This window comes from Scomber scombrus, chromosome 2, assembly GCF_963691925.1.
Source record: "Scomber scombrus chromosome 2, fScoSco1.1, whole genome shotgun sequence".
Lineage (NCBI taxonomy): Eukaryota > Metazoa > Chordata > Actinopteri > Scombriformes > Scombridae > Scomber > Scomber scombrus.
In genome coordinates, this window is record NC_084971.1 from 7959337 (window position 1) to 7977026 (window position 17690).

General features: G+C 39.5%; 1 protein-coding gene across 1 annotated transcript in view; it reads left to right on the forward strand.

Moving 5' to 3' along the window:
• dnah6 (dynein, axonemal, heavy chain 6) overlaps window positions 1-17690 on the forward strand; it is a 54168-nt gene that overhangs the window by 15052 nt on the left and 21426 nt on the right. Inside the window, exons 33-54 of the mRNA XM_062440562.1 lie at window positions 74-222; window positions 2091-2198; window positions 2382-2508; window positions 3477-3689; window positions 3775-3996; window positions 4210-4332; window positions 5503-5685; window positions 5970-6113; window positions 7756-7977; window positions 8757-8904; window positions 9256-9413; window positions 11179-11310; window positions 11448-11619; window positions 12541-12687; window positions 12811-12884; window positions 12989-13143; window positions 13873-14104; window positions 14199-14351; window positions 15639-15779; window positions 16298-16540; window positions 16639-16806; window positions 16895-17130. Coding sequence (XP_062296546.1) covers window positions 74-222; window positions 2091-2198; window positions 2382-2508; window positions 3477-3689; window positions 3775-3996; window positions 4210-4332; window positions 5503-5685; window positions 5970-6113; window positions 7756-7977; window positions 8757-8904; window positions 9256-9413; window positions 11179-11310; window positions 11448-11619; window positions 12541-12687; window positions 12811-12884; window positions 12989-13143; window positions 13873-14104; window positions 14199-14351; window positions 15639-15779; window positions 16298-16540; window positions 16639-16806; window positions 16895-17130 — 3650 coding nt within the window. The remainder of the gene's footprint in view (window positions 1-73; window positions 223-2090; window positions 2199-2381; window positions 2509-3476; window positions 3690-3774; window positions 3997-4209; window positions 4333-5502; window positions 5686-5969; window positions 6114-7755; window positions 7978-8756; window positions 8905-9255; window positions 9414-11178; window positions 11311-11447; window positions 11620-12540; window positions 12688-12810; window positions 12885-12988; window positions 13144-13872; window positions 14105-14198; window positions 14352-15638; window positions 15780-16297; window positions 16541-16638; window positions 16807-16894; window positions 17131-17690) is intronic.

Here is a 17690-nt window from a genome sequence, read left to right on the forward strand (position 1 = left end):
TACTATCTAAATATCAGCTGTATCTCCTCCTTTATATCTATGTCTCCATCATTCTCTCTCTCCCTCCCTACAGGTGATTTTGTACTCTGAGGGATTCGAGTCCAGTAAGACTCTAGCGAGAAAGATGACCCAGATGTACAAGCTGTGCTCTGAGCAGCTGTCCCAGCAGGACCACTATGACTTTGGCATGAGAGCTGTCAAGTCTGTTCTGGTTATGGCGGGGTTAGAGAAACACTCATCATACTCATACATAAACTGACACACATGTGCATTCAGTTGTAGAGACAAACAAACATTCACCTCTGCAGGAAAGTCCCAGAAGGACCTTCTTGTGCTGATTAGTAATATGTCCATTTAAGTGAACATCAACAGCATATATTAATAGATGTGTTAGTGTTTGTGTGTGTGCGTGTCTGTAAGTGTCAGGAGAGCCTTGCTTGAACCCACACAGACTCACATAGACGTACTAATGTGGGAGTTAGATATACTGATAATCAGCACCCAATTATCATATTTTAGTCCATTATCAGTGAGTTAGATGGTGATACTTGGTGCTAAACTTTTATATATTCTGCAAATATTATAATCAAATATAAAAGAATAAAAAAGTCAAATACTGTATCAATGATGACTCTGATTACAGAGGGTGAGAGCCTCTGATTGTGGAGGAATGCCCCCATTCTTTCATGCTATGACTACTAATATAAAATAAGCGCTCCACTAAAGCACCAATTGCACCTCAAGTACCCTCTGAGTGAAATTCCTTCACTCAACCAAAGGCACATCATACTTTAAATGGCCCTCCATCACTTGAAATATGTTCTGAGTCCCCACAGACTTATTAATTGATCTTATCCATGTGAACTTAGAGACTTGATGTTCTTACTGATATCGGTATATGGTGAAATACATTTATTTACTTTGAGAGATTGTGCTTAGTAGCATTCTGAGCTTGAACTCTGCCTACATCCTCTCACTTCAGAGTAGTACATAATGCTGTATGACGCTCATGGAGTTGCTGAAGTAACTGGTAAATGTCTCGAGTAACTGCTAACTTTTGAGTTTAACAGAGGAACTTAATAATGAATGAATAGAAGTGGATATGTTCGTTTCTGCTGATTCTGAAAAGCCCTGTGATATCATCAGTGAATTAAATTATCTGGAGGGATATATGGATGACAGTACAGACACATGAAGAGATAAGGGACACATTTTAGAGAAGCAACGGCAATTTCTCCTGGTCTGCGTGAGTGTATAAATAAATTTGAATGGATGCTCTTGACCACATATAGTGAAAGTCATGCTTTTGACTCTTTGTTATTAGCTGAAACTCAGGGAACTGTTTTAATTGGCTTGTGATTCATCGTCTGTCTTTTGCTTAGATATTACTCCTGTGAGTCTGCTTGTTCCACGCTAAGCACACATTCAGTATCTCCCATCTAATGACTCTAATATTTTTTACTCTGTTTTTTATTTAATAATGGAGTGGAGCCAGCTTGTTGTAAAGATCAGGTTGTGTAAAATTGAATCAGCGGCCCACGGTGGCTGCTTATTATCTTTATTACTTATTTGCAGTGAGTCTATTTCCCTCTAATTAATTTACCCATTAGAACGTTAATGTTTCCATATTATTATGGAAACATTATTATTATTTTCAGTGAATGCACCAACCACTATTAAAGAGATGAAACATGTATTGTCAAATTTCATGCTGTCAAATGAAGTGTGATTCAAAGTGTGTTTTTTTTAATTAAATAATGTGTTTTCTTTTTTATTTTAATGCCATTTCTTCTGAAACTGACTAGTTGCTGTTGATAATTGTGAACATAAACCAAAAACTGAGAATTGTTCTGCAGTTTGACTAAGATGGAGGGACCAGTGGATCAAACAAACAAAGATTAAACAAACAATTTAACAGACATATGACTGAAAGCACTTCAAGCTTTAGGACTGCAAAGAATAAACCATACAGGATGCAAATTATTTGTGAGCATGCCGTGACTCTTAATAGATAAGATAGAGATTGCTGGTATGAAAAAAATCCATCAACGTTTACATAACATGTATATCATTTGATTATCTGTTCTTAGGTCCCTTAAGAGAGCTAACCCCACACTCAGTGAGGATGTGGTCCTTATCAGAGCCCTGAGGGATTCCAACCTGCCAAAATTCCTTACTGACGACGCTGTGCTGTTTGGGTAAGCTTATTAGATATTTTGGTAAGGAAGTAAGTGCATGTTACTCCTGTTGCTCATCCTTTCAAGCATAAATATATATATATATTGAAATGAGTAAATGGTGTGTTCTTCCTTTACTTCAATTATTTTCCTTCTTTGTGTCTCTATGTATGTGTGCATCATCCTATGATAACAACCGTCCAGTGGTATCCTGTCAGACCTGTTCCCTGGTGTGTCTATCCCCGAGCATGACTATGGTGTGCTGCACTCCACCATCCTGGAGTCTCTAGTTAAGCGGAGCCTGCAGCCACTGGCCAGCATGACCAACAAGGTACTTTATCTTGTTGAATATATTCTTGACTTCTGTAAAATCTTCTGGTAACTCTCTACATGTAATAAACACTTTTGTAAATGTATCTTATTGTCAACAACTCCTGTTAAAAGAAGGGGAACAAACAGCATTGTGTTAATAAGCCTGTATCACAATACCTTCTGGCTTTTTCAACCCTATCGTTTGCACTCAGCCCCGAGCCCAATCAGTCTTAGTGAATAAATATTCTAACAATAATAATGATAATGCATTTTATTTATAGGTGCCTTTCAGACCTCTCAAGGACACCTTACAAAAAAAAAACATTGCAAAAAAATGTTTTAGTTGGTGGTTTAGCTCCATCTTTAAGAGAAATGGTTTAGCTTAACTTATAAAAGAGGTTCAGTCATTTCCTAAAATAACTTCATGTACTGGAGTTTAAAGTAAAAAGAGTAAGTAGTGAATTTCTTTGGAACTACTTTTTTGCACGGATTGATACATAATTGGTGGGCTGGTGAGAATTCAGGGTTTTAGTACAGTATGTGTCAGAGTGACTCAAAAATAACACTACTCCTGTTCACCATGATGAAAGAATATGTCACATAGTGCAGTGTTGTGTCTTATTTATGTTTTTTTGATAGTTCTTAGACAACACTGAAGATCTATAGCATAGAGGAATAAGCTGTATCATACTTTGCAGACAGAAAATACATATGATGATCACTTCATTATGATTTAGCTGTTTTCATCAGAATTGTTGACATCAACCCTCCTTTAAAGAGGTACTTCACCCAAATTACAAAAATCACATCTAAACATGCAGACATTTTTAGTTTTACGTGCTTAGGTTTAGATATTACTCTTTCAGAGATTTCTGACACCATCACAATACAATAGAGATTAATAGAATTTTGTGTCTATATGTTTGTTTTATCTTGATGAAACATGTCCACTTTTTTTCTCCATTACCCTTCTTCCTTCACCACCAGGTGATCCAACTATATGAGACCATGTTAGTGCGTCATGGTGTGATGTTGGTCGGGCCTACTGGTGGAGGTAAGACCACCGTCTACACCATCCTGGCAGACACATTGGAGACCCTCCATCGCACAGAGAAAGCGGATAGCAGCTCCTTCTATCAGCCTGTCAGAAGTTATGTTCTCAATCCTAAATCTGTCACGATGGGAGAGCTCTATGGCGAGGTACTGTAGACAGGAGAGTACATTTTCGAATGACTTACTCTCTTCTCTCTTTACATTCATTCATTTTTTGACCTTAATTCATCAGGTTAATACATTGACACTGGAATGGCGTGACGGATTAATGGCACTGAGTGTCCGTGATGCAGTCAGCGACACCACTGATGACCACAAGTGGGTGATCTGCGATGGACCAGTTGACGCCCTGTGGATTGAGAACATGAACACTGTGCTGGATGACAACAAGATGCTCTGTCTGGCCAACAGCGAGAGAATCAAACTTACTCCATCCATACATATGGTGTTTGAGGTAAGAGCATAACATAGTTGAAATTGACTTTGATGATGTTGTCTTGTTAGTAAGCAGTATTTCCTTCTCATATGTATGTACTGTAGTTCTGCAGTATTTTGTGCTCTTAGATCACCTATCAAGTCTCCCTTATTACTTTGTACCTGTATAACCTGGTAGGTTTATGACAAAAGGTCAAAAGAGATTTTACATGCACAACTATGTGTTTTTCAGGTCCAGGACTTGGCTGTGGCATCTCCAGCTACCGTCAGTCGCTGTGGGATGGTTTATATTGATCCTGCTGAGCTCAAGTGGATGCCCTATGTCCAGACATGGATCAGTGGTCTAGGAAACAAGGTAGTAAATTCTAGGTGTTTTTTGTTTAGTTTATTTTTTTTTCTTTTAAAGTATGTTGAGTTGCAAAAATGCATTTGAAAGTAGACAGACGCTTGGCATATCACTGCTTTTAAAACAGTATTTCATTTTTTTTATAGATATATTTTTTATCTGGAATGTGGTCATGAGTTAGTGATAGGACATACAGAATACTATAATTAAATTGTTAAATTTACCATATCAGAATTTCTCTCAGGTCACAGTTATGCACCACTGATTAAAGTCCAAGCATCATTCAAACATCAAACACCAAACACACATCCCCATCCTTTATGTCATTGACTACTAAATTTCCATCTGTCCCAATAACAGTGTGTGTATGTGTATGTGTGTGTGTGTGTGTGTGTATGTGTGTGTGTGTGTGTGTGTGTGTGTGTGTGTGTGTGTGTGTGTGTGTGTGTGTGTGTGTGTGTGTGTGTGTGTGTGTGTGTGTGTGTGTGTTTCTGTTGTTGTGTGTTTCTGTTGTTGTGTATTCCTGATTTCGTGTGCACTGGTACACTGGTATGGTGTGCATTTCCAAGCATTACAATCAGGATGAGTTTAGAGTGACTTTGATGACAGTACATCACATCACAGTTATTAGCTTGCATTATCAGCCCTGAACCTTTTTAGGGTGACTAAACACAGCAGCGAGAGTGGGTCATCTCTCCTCACATCTTTGACCGCTCTCACTCTCTCTGTCCTGATATACAGTATAATTAACTGAGACTATTCTGTGTGTTAATAGTGTTTAATTTATTCCTTGCAGTCTGTTGTGTCCCATGGTTCTCTTTCCACGTATACACAATCAATCAGGCTTTTAATAAGCAATGCTTTTTTTTATAGTTTGGATCGCTTTTTTTTCTTGAATAACTTTGACTGCACTTAGAATAATTGTGTAGAGTTGTTAAAGTTTGAATTCATCAGACTTTTTAATACATTTTTGGTGATTTCCACTTTACTGTTTTCTCCCCGTCTGCTCTGTCCATTACTCATCTTCAAGCCAACAGTTTGTGAAGCTGTAAAGATTATTATTTAAGTGGTTAAGTTCATAAGGTTTTCATAGAAATTGCTGAGTAACCCTAAAACCCTTTGCCTACATCCTATTCACTGTAAACTTCTTCCTCCTCTCACTCCTTGCTGTCTTGTTAGCTCCCAGACCCGGTGCGCACATACCTGCTGGAGCTGTTTGAGCAGTATGTGGAGAAGGGACTTCAGTTTGTGTTGAAGCATTGCGCCCAGGCGATCCGCCAGGTGGACATCAGTAAAGTCAACACTCTTTGCTCCCTGCTAGAAGCACTGCTGCTGGGCAAAGAGGGGCCAGACCTTAAAATGGTACATTAAACACACTAAACTGTCATTTTAATCAATTTTAGAGGACAACTCTGTGACCAGTGCAGATCATAATTATCTTTGCACAATAAGTCAACACTGTATTCAAAACAAAGGCAGCTCCTTTACTTTAACTGACAATACCTGATAGATGACCGTATGGTAGAAATGCAAGAAATGAAATGAAATGAAGTGCACAGAGATAAGAGCATATGTTAAATGTGTATGTCTAAGTTTGAACCATACCATAACTGAGCTTCTTTTTTTTTTGTGTGTACTGGCATCAGGATTCCAAACATCGCAACGCTGTAATATGTCAGACCTTCATATTTAGCTACTTATGGGCAGTAGGAGGCAACCTGACCAGCTCTCACTGGGATGCTTTTGACACCTTCGTCAGAGAGCAGTTTGAAGGCAACAGCAATGCTAAGGTATATACATGATGTACACAAAACGACAGATACAATGCATACACAGTTAGACAGACTGGATGCTATGCTGTTTGTTAACAACTCTATGGCAACGTCAGTCAGTTGGTCATATCTCAACAGCTGTTGGATACATTGCTATAAAATTTTGTTCAGACATTCATAATATCTAGTGGATGAAGGCCACTGACTTTGATGATCTCCTGACTTTCAATCTACCCACATCAGCAGGTCAATTTTCAGGTCAAATTTCAATTTGCCCAATACTTTAGTTCATCACTAAATACCAACAAAACATTCCCATCAACCTCAGCTGTACTTTGTGTTTCTAGCTATTTAGCAAATGTTAGGAAATTAACAGGCTAAATGAAGAAGGTAAATCTGGTAAATATTACCTGCTAAATATCAGCATGTAAGTATTGTCACATTTTAGCGTCCAGATGTTGGCATTTACCTTATAAAACCACTGTGCCTATCTGCTAACATGGCTGTAGATTATTTATCTTGCTTGCACTACACTACATTTACAGATACAATAAATATACACTGACATATATGACAAAATGTCAGCTGCACCTCAAATATTCAGTTATGCTTTTAAAACTCTCCCTCATCTGTATTACCGAGAGTCAAATCCATTTGCCAACACATTTGCTGGTATTAGCATGATATATGTGAAAAGGCCTGAGGTTAGCTCATATTGTATATTACATCAAAGTACTCACTGGAGGGCACTGGATATATCTAGCTGGAGCACAGCTAATCTAAAAGAGGATTCTACTCTATGATATCAGTCAGTCATGTAAAATGAAGACATTAAGAAATAGAATCCGTATTGTACATTTTAATAATTCCTTCAGTGAGATACAAGAAACATATTGGAAAGGTTGATAAGATAGAAGGATGAGCTTTATGCCAAGGTTATAAAAGTCTAGTGCATATCATTACTCTACCTTGCCAATATAGAGAACTATGAATTGAGGGGTAATAGAATTAAATAAATCATTTTTATATGTAAAGAATGAGTTGCAGACAGAAATGAAGGAAGTCAGAGGCTTATATTATGAGTCCTTCAGCCTAACAGGAAATGGGAAGTTAATTGTTTGGGAGTTCTGTCTTGACTGGCAGCCGTGGCAGACGATTGAGGTAATGTCTTACTGACACTGACAGAAGCATAACACAGAAGGGTACAAACATGACTCACTTATTTGAAGGTGGAATGACTATGTAGGTAAAAGGGTTGAAGGATATAATTAAACCTGGAGTCTGCCACATGCGCCCACATCTGCTCATCAGTCTGTTCATACAGAACTAATGTTGTTTTTGTTTTGTGGTGGATTGTGAATGTGAAGAAGCTATTGTATCTAAGAACTCTGTGTATGTTTCGTGTCTACTTACCTCAAGATGAAGCCAGCGCAGTCAACTCCCAGCTGTGAACACACACACACACACACACACACACACACACACACACACACACACACACACACACACACACACAGTCTAATTAGTGTCTTTAATGGCTGATTTCTAAGGATTTTTTGTAGCTAATGACATACAGTCTAATGTAGCCACTTTTATGCATTTACATTCAATTCCCCTAAAGTGTTTGTCTTTCTGTGTGTGTATTAAATGTGCTTGGTAGCTCCCAAAAAACGGCACCCTGTGGAGCTTGTACATGAACTTTAGCTACAAGCGTCTGGAGCCATGGGAGAAGATAATCCCTTCGTTCAAATACAACAACGAGCAGCCCTTTTTTGAGATGCTGGTTCCCACCACAGACACTGTCCGCTACGGCTATCTAATGGAGAAACTGCTGTCTGTGCGACGTTCTGTACTTTTCACTGGCGATACTGGAGTGGGGAAGGTAAGGATTTGTGGATACAGTAGCAACACAGAGACACAACACATAAGATGGTAGCACTGCACCCTAATGGAAAAGTTAAATTAATGAGAGAACCCTGTGAGGATAATCTATTTGCCCACTATTTTACATTAATGTGGCATCGGGGTAGCATAGAGGAAAATCACTGCCCCACCACAGTTGAAACATAAGCTCAGTTCCCAGTAGTAGTTCTTGTGGCATCACCAGGTGCTTCAGTGAATACAACTGGCGGTGTTGCTGCAAAATCAAGTTCTTCTGGTTGTTTTGTGCACCTCTTTAGTAAGGATCCTCTGCCTGCGTTAAGCCTGAGACATGATTCTGTGTCTGTATCAAACATGTGTGGGCACTGTGTGAATATTATGTAAAAATGCACATTTACCAGATGTTAACCAGTTATATTAGCATTGGATTTACCATAAAAGAGTGTACAGAACAAACTCCAGTGGAAACCCTGGAAAAGAAGCCTATTAAACAGATTTAAAGGAAATACTGTAAAGAAAATGTCTGTGTTTGCTATTTGGTTTTTATCTTTAGTTTTATTCTAGAAATTCTTCTTACGTCAAGCCTTCAGTTTGTTGGATGCAGAAGACTTTAGATACATATCATGCACAGTCAAGGTTATTGGTGTGTTCAATTTGTACTTGGAAGTTGGAATTTCTGAGTTCCCAGACACAAATTTAACAGAAATGGGTGTTGCATTTCATATAAGAGTAATTGGTGTCAGTGATATTCATGAATTTCTTCATGTCTAACCCTGACAGTCAGTGGTGGCTCGGGGCCTTATCAACAGTATCCAGGAAAAGGAAGGATACCTTCCTATCTACATCAACTTCTCTGCTCAGACCTCCTCCGCCCGCACCCAAGAAATGATTGAGTCCAAACTGGAGAAAAAGAGGAAAAATATTCTGGGTATAGAGTCACAGATTCATTACCACACCATCATTCATATACTGCAATGTGGGAAATCTGTCTATAATCTTGAATGGTAACAATGGTTGGCGCTAATGTGCAGTTAATGGGCCTAATTGTCATTGAATAAGGTAGTTATTCAATGGGGGACAATTAGGCCCATCTATTAATCCATCTGTTCATACAGTCCCCCTTTTTATTCCAGCTTCCTCAATTCATCTACATACAGTATCAACCTTTCTAACCATTTGTCCATCTGTCCAATCCTTACATCTGTTAACTCTATTCTCACTCCTTTTTTATCTGCACCTCTCTCTTCATGCTCCCTTCCCTCTCCCTGTATGTATGCAGGTGCTCCTGGTAACAAGAAGTTAGTGGTGTTTGTGGATGATCTGAATATGCCCAAGCTTGACAGTTATGGCTCTCAGCCTCCTATAGAGCTGCTGCGTCAGTTCCAGGATTTTTCTGGCTTCTATGACAGAAACAAGTTCTTCTGGAAGGAGATCCAGGTACAAACTTACACAAACAGGAAAGTGCATTTAACATTTATTTTTATATGTGGTGTGTGTCCCTTTTATGAATCTGCAAATAAACTAGTAAATGTGCCCTTCAGTCTTCAGTTAGAACAGTTGTTTTAAGTAGAGCATTTAACATTTTAGGAAATAGAGGAGAGTTAGCTGTCAACTTAACCATTAGGGCAGGATTTCTTATTTCTGGAGCTGCAGTTACTGGGCTCAGCTGTTATAATCTAAGGACTCATTACGTCGTAGTGTCTACTTTTATATTTCTACTACTTACTAGTGGTAAGCCAGGATAAAACACAAAATAGTACATTTCAGGCAAAAAGTAGTTGCAGACAGAGTAGTTACTTTTAATCTTATGTCAACAGTGCTGTCATATTTTATCTGCCATGGTTTATTTTGGATGAGCATCTGACTTTTAAGGAGGGTATTACTGTTTTGGTGACGTCAGCAGGTAGAGAGCTGGGATCAGGGCTGTGCAAAGTCACATTGTAAGGATCTCTGATTCTGTACTAAGTCTTGTGTGTGTGCTGTTTCAGATTATGATTCTGGCACTAAGCAGGTCCTGTGAACATGTGAATTGTAACAGAGGGATTCAGTTGTTTTTAGGAGTTAGTTAGATTAACTCAGTTTTGGCCATGTGTGGTAATATGGGATGGGGATCTCCAATGATCAATGACAAAAGTGAGATGATTTGACTTTGGAACAGAACAGCGACTCACTAGAAAAATCTTTAACTGGGACACTTTGCATGAACATCCCTGGATTATTGAGGTGAAATCTTTATTTTATATGAGTAATTAATTTTCTTTTTTGTCAATATAGATTACGGCATGATATTATTGATGCTCAGTGCAGATTGTTTCTTAAATGTAAGGAAGGAGTTACGTTCAGGTACACTACCAGTAGCAATAGAAATGGGCAGATTTACTGGTCTCCTTTACAAGAAAAAAATTGTCTGTTTAGTGATTTAGATGAAAGTAAACACGAAATTCATTTCATGTTTTGTTGTTCACTATATGATGATTACACTTTTTAGGAAATGTGATTTATTTCTGATGAATTCCTTTCGGTGGATTATTAAAAAGTCAAACACAGATGATAAAACCAGTGCAGTTAGAGTCACGGTTGCTGGAAGGGACCTTAGACAACTAGTCTAGCTGTTTGCTCCTGTTCCCGGCCTTAGTTTAACTATCCCGGAGCTGTTGTTGGCTCACAGAGATTAAATTGATACTATCCATTCTCATCTAACTCCGAGTGAGATGGCAAACATATTTCACGAAATGTTGGAGTGCCTTTTAATGTTCGATCGGTTTTCTGTTCAGTTAAAAAAAGTGTAGAGAAAGCTCTTTTTGTTTTTACGCAGTCAGCATCGACTTCATTTGTTTTCTAGTTGAACTTTTAATGAAGTTTGTCCATTTATATCACAAGCCCATTCATCTTGTGTGACTGTGTTTGCATCTGTACCACCACCACCACACACAGACACACACACACACACACACACACGCACACGCACACGCACACACACACACACACACACACACACACACACACACACCACACCCACACACACACACGATTGATTGTAATTTAGACTGCAATCTTATAATGTAACTGAGTGTGTGAATGTGTACATGTATCCATAAAGTTTCTGATGGGAACACATGTTTATCCTTTACTGACCTTCTTCCTTTTTTGTGTTTGGCAATCCCTCCTTCTCTTCTTCTTCTTCTTCCCCTCTCTCCTCCAGGACATGACCATCGCTGCAGCTTGCGCTCCTCCAGGAGGGGGACGCAACCCCGTGACCCCCCGATTCATCCGCCACTTCAGCATGCTGTGTCTGCCCACACCTTCGGAACACAGCCTCAAACAGATCTTCAAAGTCAGGACAAACACACACACACAGATACACAGACACACACATCAATATATAAAGAATTTGGGCCTTCAATGAAAGTCACACTTTATTCTTTCTGTCATGTTTGTTCCAATGTCTTCTCCTTCCCAACCTTCCCCCAGGCTATCCTCAGTGGTTTCCTCAGTGAGTTTTCTGAAGCGGTGAAGGACTCCGCCGGACAGATTGTGGACGCAGCAGTGGAGATTTACGACCGTTTGAGTGTGGATCTCCTGCCCACTCCAGCTAAGTCCCATTATGTCTTCAATCTCAGGGACCTCTCCAAGTGTGTCCAAGGTGAGACATGAGCACACAACTAGCCTCCGCAGAGAACAGTTTCAGCTGTCACAGTCGTAGAAATGGATTTTTTATTAGTTTTCAGAAATTTTGGCATGCAGAACATAGACCCTTCTTCCTCCCCAACGGCACAAACTAAACTTTACTTAAAGAGACTGACAGATAGAGAGCGTCTGCATCTTTTGTACCTCCACAGCAATGGAGCACAGCTATGAATCATCTCTTCAAGCCACATTAGCAATATTTACAAGCTCTGTCTCAGCCTCACGCTCCGAAATTGTCTGCACCATCACTCCCTCTGCCTCCTTTCGCTCTCTCCTTCTCTCCCTTTACCCAGCGGGCATCAGCACAGCACGAAGATGAGCTAAAGTGACTACTATGACTGCCTTCCATACAGTACCTGCTCAGCATTGGCACACACTACTTTTTCAAACACAAAGTGCCCAATAGCGATACATACTGTTGTTGAGGTGTAATAAACTGACACCTACTGCTGACCTCACATGGCCTTTGTCTGTGGCTTTTATATGGCTCCAATTTGGAGCAATGTCAGGGGTTACTTTTGGTTTGCATTATTCATTCACTACAAACCATTAGTAAAGCAGTTTCTTGGAGATGAACATTAAAAATCTAAAGCACTTTTAGAGACACTAATGTGAAAATGTATCTATTTTCCAAAAAGTCACACACATTCATTTAAAGGTTCATCATGACAGCTATTTCATTTTATTTTAATTTCCTTTGTCATCGTATGTGTGTCATAGCTCTATAGCATTTTTGATCATGTTGAAACCCAATCAAGCTGTGTCTTAGCTTAGATCAGTTCAGCATTTTTGGCTCCTGTGGATTTGCAATGTGCGATCAGGGAAAGAAAAAAAGAAAAAGATCAGTCTGTTCATCTTTTACTCTCTTGATGTCCAGGTATGCTGCAGTGTGAGCCGAGTCAGGTGAGAGATAAGACCCAGATCTTCCGTCTCTTCTGCCACGAGTGTCAGCGGGTATTCCACGATCGACTCATCAACAACCAAGATAAGGCGTATTTCAACACCATCGTCTGTGAGATGGCCAGTAAGGATTGTCACAAACACAGCCCCGAGGGCTCACTTTTCAAAACGCACAAACTGTGTGAATCCTGCACATTTCCCTTATGTTATCCTTTACCCTTTTTGACTCTCTCTTTCTTTTTGCCAGGCAAATATTTTGGTATTACCTTGGAGCCCTCGTACTTTGTGACACAGCCCATCATATTTGGAGACTTTATCAAGGTCAGATTCTATCTTCTTTTGGAAAGATTCGCCATGTTAACACTGTAATAACTGACACATTTTAATTTTCCCCTCCTGCCTTCCATCACATAATATATCTGTAGGTGGGTGCAGCGAAAGAAGATCGTCTGTATGAGGATCTGACTGACATGAATAAGATAAAGATGGTTCTCCAGGACTACCTCGATGATTACAACATGACCTTCTGCAAGGAGACCAAGCTGGTCTTCTTCCAGGACGCCGTTGAGCATGTCTCCAGGTGAGCACATGCAAGACTACACCACTGAATCGGCAGATGTTATGTAAAATGACTTCTCAGTTGGCGGTTAATGGATTTTAGCTCTAGGTGGTACCAACTGTGAGAGGGAAGAGAGATGATTACACGCTCAACATCTGTGATGATACTGTCTGTGCACAGTAATACTGTATCTTCATGAGCCTCAATTCCGCTGCCTGTATCAATACCAGAAGTCCTTCCATAGATCACTTCCTCAGCAACTTCATTGGCTCCCTGTTAAATACTGTGTACATCACAGGATTCTGCTTCTCACCTGTAATACCCTTCATAACCTAGTACACCCTCCCTTACTCTCAGATCATCTTCTGCCAACCAACTGGGGGCCAACAACTTCTCTGGAACGCTCTCCCTTAAGACATTCCAAATATTGACTCTCTCTTCACCTTCAAATTCCACCCCAAAAAAACTGGCATGTTCAGTCTGATCCTGACTCTAATGGTTATACCCACAAAGAGTTTGGATTTGTTCATCTGTGAAACAGTAGTAGTTTATCATGCTATGTCACGCCACGCAAATCTCTTCTCTAGTAATAAAAGTATGAAGGGCTACAGTGTGGTACTCAAAGACAAAATGCTGAAAGGATACACAGCCTTCTTGGCATGGACCCAACGATCTGTAAATATGCAAACTTCCTTCTAACCCCAACACATCCTGTTTTGTGTTAATAATTTTGCCTATCACATCTTCTAGGATTGCCCGTATGATTCGCCAGGAGAGGGGCAATGCTCTGCTTGTAGGGGTGGGAGGCACAGGCAAGCAGTCTCTCACACGATTGGCATCCCACATGTGTGGATACCGATGCTTCGAGATTGAGCTGAGCCGAGGCTACAACTACGACAGCTTTCATGAAGACTTGAGGAGGCTATACAAGATGGCTGGGGTGGAGGGAAAAAATATGGTGTTCCTTTTTACAGATACTCAGGTAAGAAGGAAGACTTGGCTGATGTGAAAGTAGCAGGATGTGTGAATGCAGACATACGTTTGTATTAAGATCTGCACCCTCTCACTTGTTGTAGATTGTGGTGGAGGAATTTTTGGAGGATGTTAACAACATGCTGAACTCCGGCGAGGTGCCCAACCTTTTTGAGAAAGATGAGCTAGAACAAGTGCTTGCTGCCACACGCCCTAAAGCCAAAGAGGCTGGAATCAGTGAAGAGAACAGGGATGAGGTATGCTCAGACACAAACACACAATATATAAAACATAAATCCAGTAAAAATATAGCTTGGTGTATAAATTACAGACAACATGTACAAACAAACAAATTCTATGTGAATATTATCACTTGTTACCGAGTTCAAAGTTATTGAGTTGCAAAATTAGGTTCTGCTTGTAATTTATTCATATAATTTGTCACAGTCAATATCAACACAATATGTAAAATTATCTCATCACATGGTAGAAAGGAAATAGGATTAGACATTTTTTCCCTGTGTTAATCAACACTGTCAACAGTGATACTGCTGTGAGATGGGATGCTGAAAGAGGGTGAATTGAGATGCAAGTAAACCAGGCTGATTTAATGTCCAGACACTGAAGCTATGATGATAAAAGTTTCAACCTAAGTAATGTGGATGTCTGGAGTGTGTCTTTTTCTTTCTCTTTCTAATGGATGTCCAAAAGGATAGGGGTTTGCTCTCAGTAAGACATGTAATGCACTTAAAGTAATAGTTTGTCAAGAGTTAGATTGATGACATTCTCATGTCTGTATGGTTAATGTACAACTACCCAGAAAAAAGTTAGCCATCAGAAGCAAAAAGTTAGAGAGTTTAATATGCTACAATTGTGCAAATGTAAAGTTAACAACAACAGACGACGAACATTGCTTAGCTTAGCTTAACACAAAGACTGGAAACAGTAGGAAACAGCAAGCCTGGTTCTGTCAAAGGTAATGAAATCTGCCTATCAGCATCTGTAAAGCTCAATAATTAACACGATATATCTCATTTGTTTAATTTATTAATAAAAACCTGTAGCATAGAAATCACACATTTCCAACATCAATGGCAACACAGGTGTTATTTCCTAGAGATTAAACAAAAAACAATTTAAAACTATACCAGATATGCCCATCTGATGTTTAAGATATTCAAATAAAATCAAGAGATCATCAGTATCAAAAGCTGTGAAGTAAAACTGTCATTTGCTAAAAGAAGGTAATTAAGAATATTGGCTTCCAGAAACAACACACATATCATGGCAAACATTTCCATAAACTCTGAGCAAAAGCAGTTAGTCATAGAGAAGCGTACCCAAGCAAGCTGTAGGAAAACATTAACCTTTAATGTTAGCTGCCAACTGAGACCAACCATCCGGAAATTATGCAACCTTGTTTGTGTGTGTGTGTGTGTGTGTGTGTGTGTGTGTGTGTGTGTGTGTGTGTGTGTGTGTGTGTGTGTGTGTGTGTGTGTGTGTGTGTGTGTGTGTGTGTGTGTGTGTGTGTGTGTGGCCTACAGGTATTCCAGTATTTCATCACTCGTGTGCGGGAGAAGCTGCACATTGTGCTGTGTATGAGTCCTGTGGGCGATGCTTTCAGGTCCCGCTGTCGCATGTTCCCATCACTGGTCAACTGTTGCACCATTGACTGGTTTGTACAGGTATCCTGAAACAGCTCTGACCACGTCCCTTTTTTTTAAGGAATTTATCATTTAATTACTATGTACAGAACAATTTTAGACATGCACAAGCATACTAATGTTTAAGTGATCCTCTACATGTTTCATAGGATATCACTGTTGTCTTAAACCAGTCTATAAAAAGTAACTTGTAACTAAATACAAATAGTACAAATATGTACTATTTCATCAGCCATTCTCTACATCTGTGCTCTGGTTCAGGGATGTAGTATATGGATTTGGATTCATATTGTTCAATTATGACCATTGAAATATACATTTTTTTATTTTAACTCAGTTGCAGAAGCTTGTAATTTACATCTTCAATTAATTTCTTTATTAGTGCATTTGTAAATTGTTTTATGTCTTTATGTTGCTACTCTATTAAATTGCTTATAATAAAAAATAAAGTAGATCAAAAACAAAGCTACATTTCCTCACCCCGATAAAAAAACTGTACCGCTTTTTTCCTCTCTTTTCTTTAACCATCTGATGCCTAGTGGCCCCGTGAGGCGCTGCTCACTGTCTCCCAGGTCTTCTTCCAGAATGTAGACTTTGGTAGTGAGGAACTAAAGGAGAGCTTCTCGACCCTTTGTGTGGAGATACATGTTAGCGTCACTGACATGGCCGAGCGCTTCTACTCAGAGCTGAGACGCCGATACTACACAACACCTACCTCCTACCTTGAGCTCATCAACCTCTACCTGTCAATGCTTGAAGACAAGAGGCAGCAGTTAGTGCTTGTAAGGCTGTGGCTGCAACACATTTTTCGTATTTTATAGATTATTTCTACAGAGAAAATATGCATAATAAATATATGTGGGGTGGTGTTCATGTATAGGCCAAGGATCGTGTGAAGAATGGTCTGACCAAGCTGCTTGAGACCAATGTGCTGGTGGACGAAATGAAAGTGGACCTGTCTGCTCTGGAGCCGGTTCTGAAACAGAAATCCATCGATGTTGATGCCCTAATGGAGAAACTTGCTATCGATCAGGAGAGAGCTGACGAGGTAATTTTGTCCCTTCCTATTAAGCACTGAACAAAGCTTTTATCTCATTGCACTAGTGTATGTGTGTAACAATAAATCTAAACTACAGGTGCGTAAAGTAGTGAAAGAAGATGAAGCTTTAGCCAAGGTCAAAGCTGAAGATACCCAGGCCATAGCTGATGACGCCCAGAGAGACCTGGATGAGGCTCTGCCAGCCTTGGAAGGTGCCAATCAGGCTCTTAGTTCCCTGGACAAGGCTGACATCTCTGAGATAAAGGTGTTCACCAAACCCCCAGATCTAGTCATGACTGTCATGGAGGCTGTCTGCATCCTGCTCAACTCCAAGTCAGTATGCTTTCCACTCTCTCTTCTAAAAATCATGACTTTTCTCCTTCAAACATTGTTGAAAAGACTCTCTAATCACACAAAATTGTCCTCGTCTCCCAGTCTGATATCATATTGTTTCAAACTTTGGAAACTTACTAAATTATGCAAACACCCTGATATTCTATTTCAGAAGGAAATACAATGAATTAGAGATGGTCGATGCTATTTGATGCCAACAAAATACATGCTCTTCTGACTTTCTTACAAAAATGAAGTGGAAAATTGTTATCTTTAAATTGTGTTTAATTCTGTTGGACCAAAACATAACATTGGCATGCGCCCCCACCTCAATTTTGATCAAGGATCACTGAATACAAAATAACAAGAATATCAAACAGGAAAATGCATTCACTTAAAAAAAAAAGATTATCATCAGACATCCAGATTTCATTCCATCTGTCATGACGATCCATCACCATAACCAGGATCATCACTTTAGCCAGCTTCATCATCTTTAAAGGTGGTTAAATTACCCTCAGCATAAGTATTATCAGCATAATTACTATCAACATAATTTG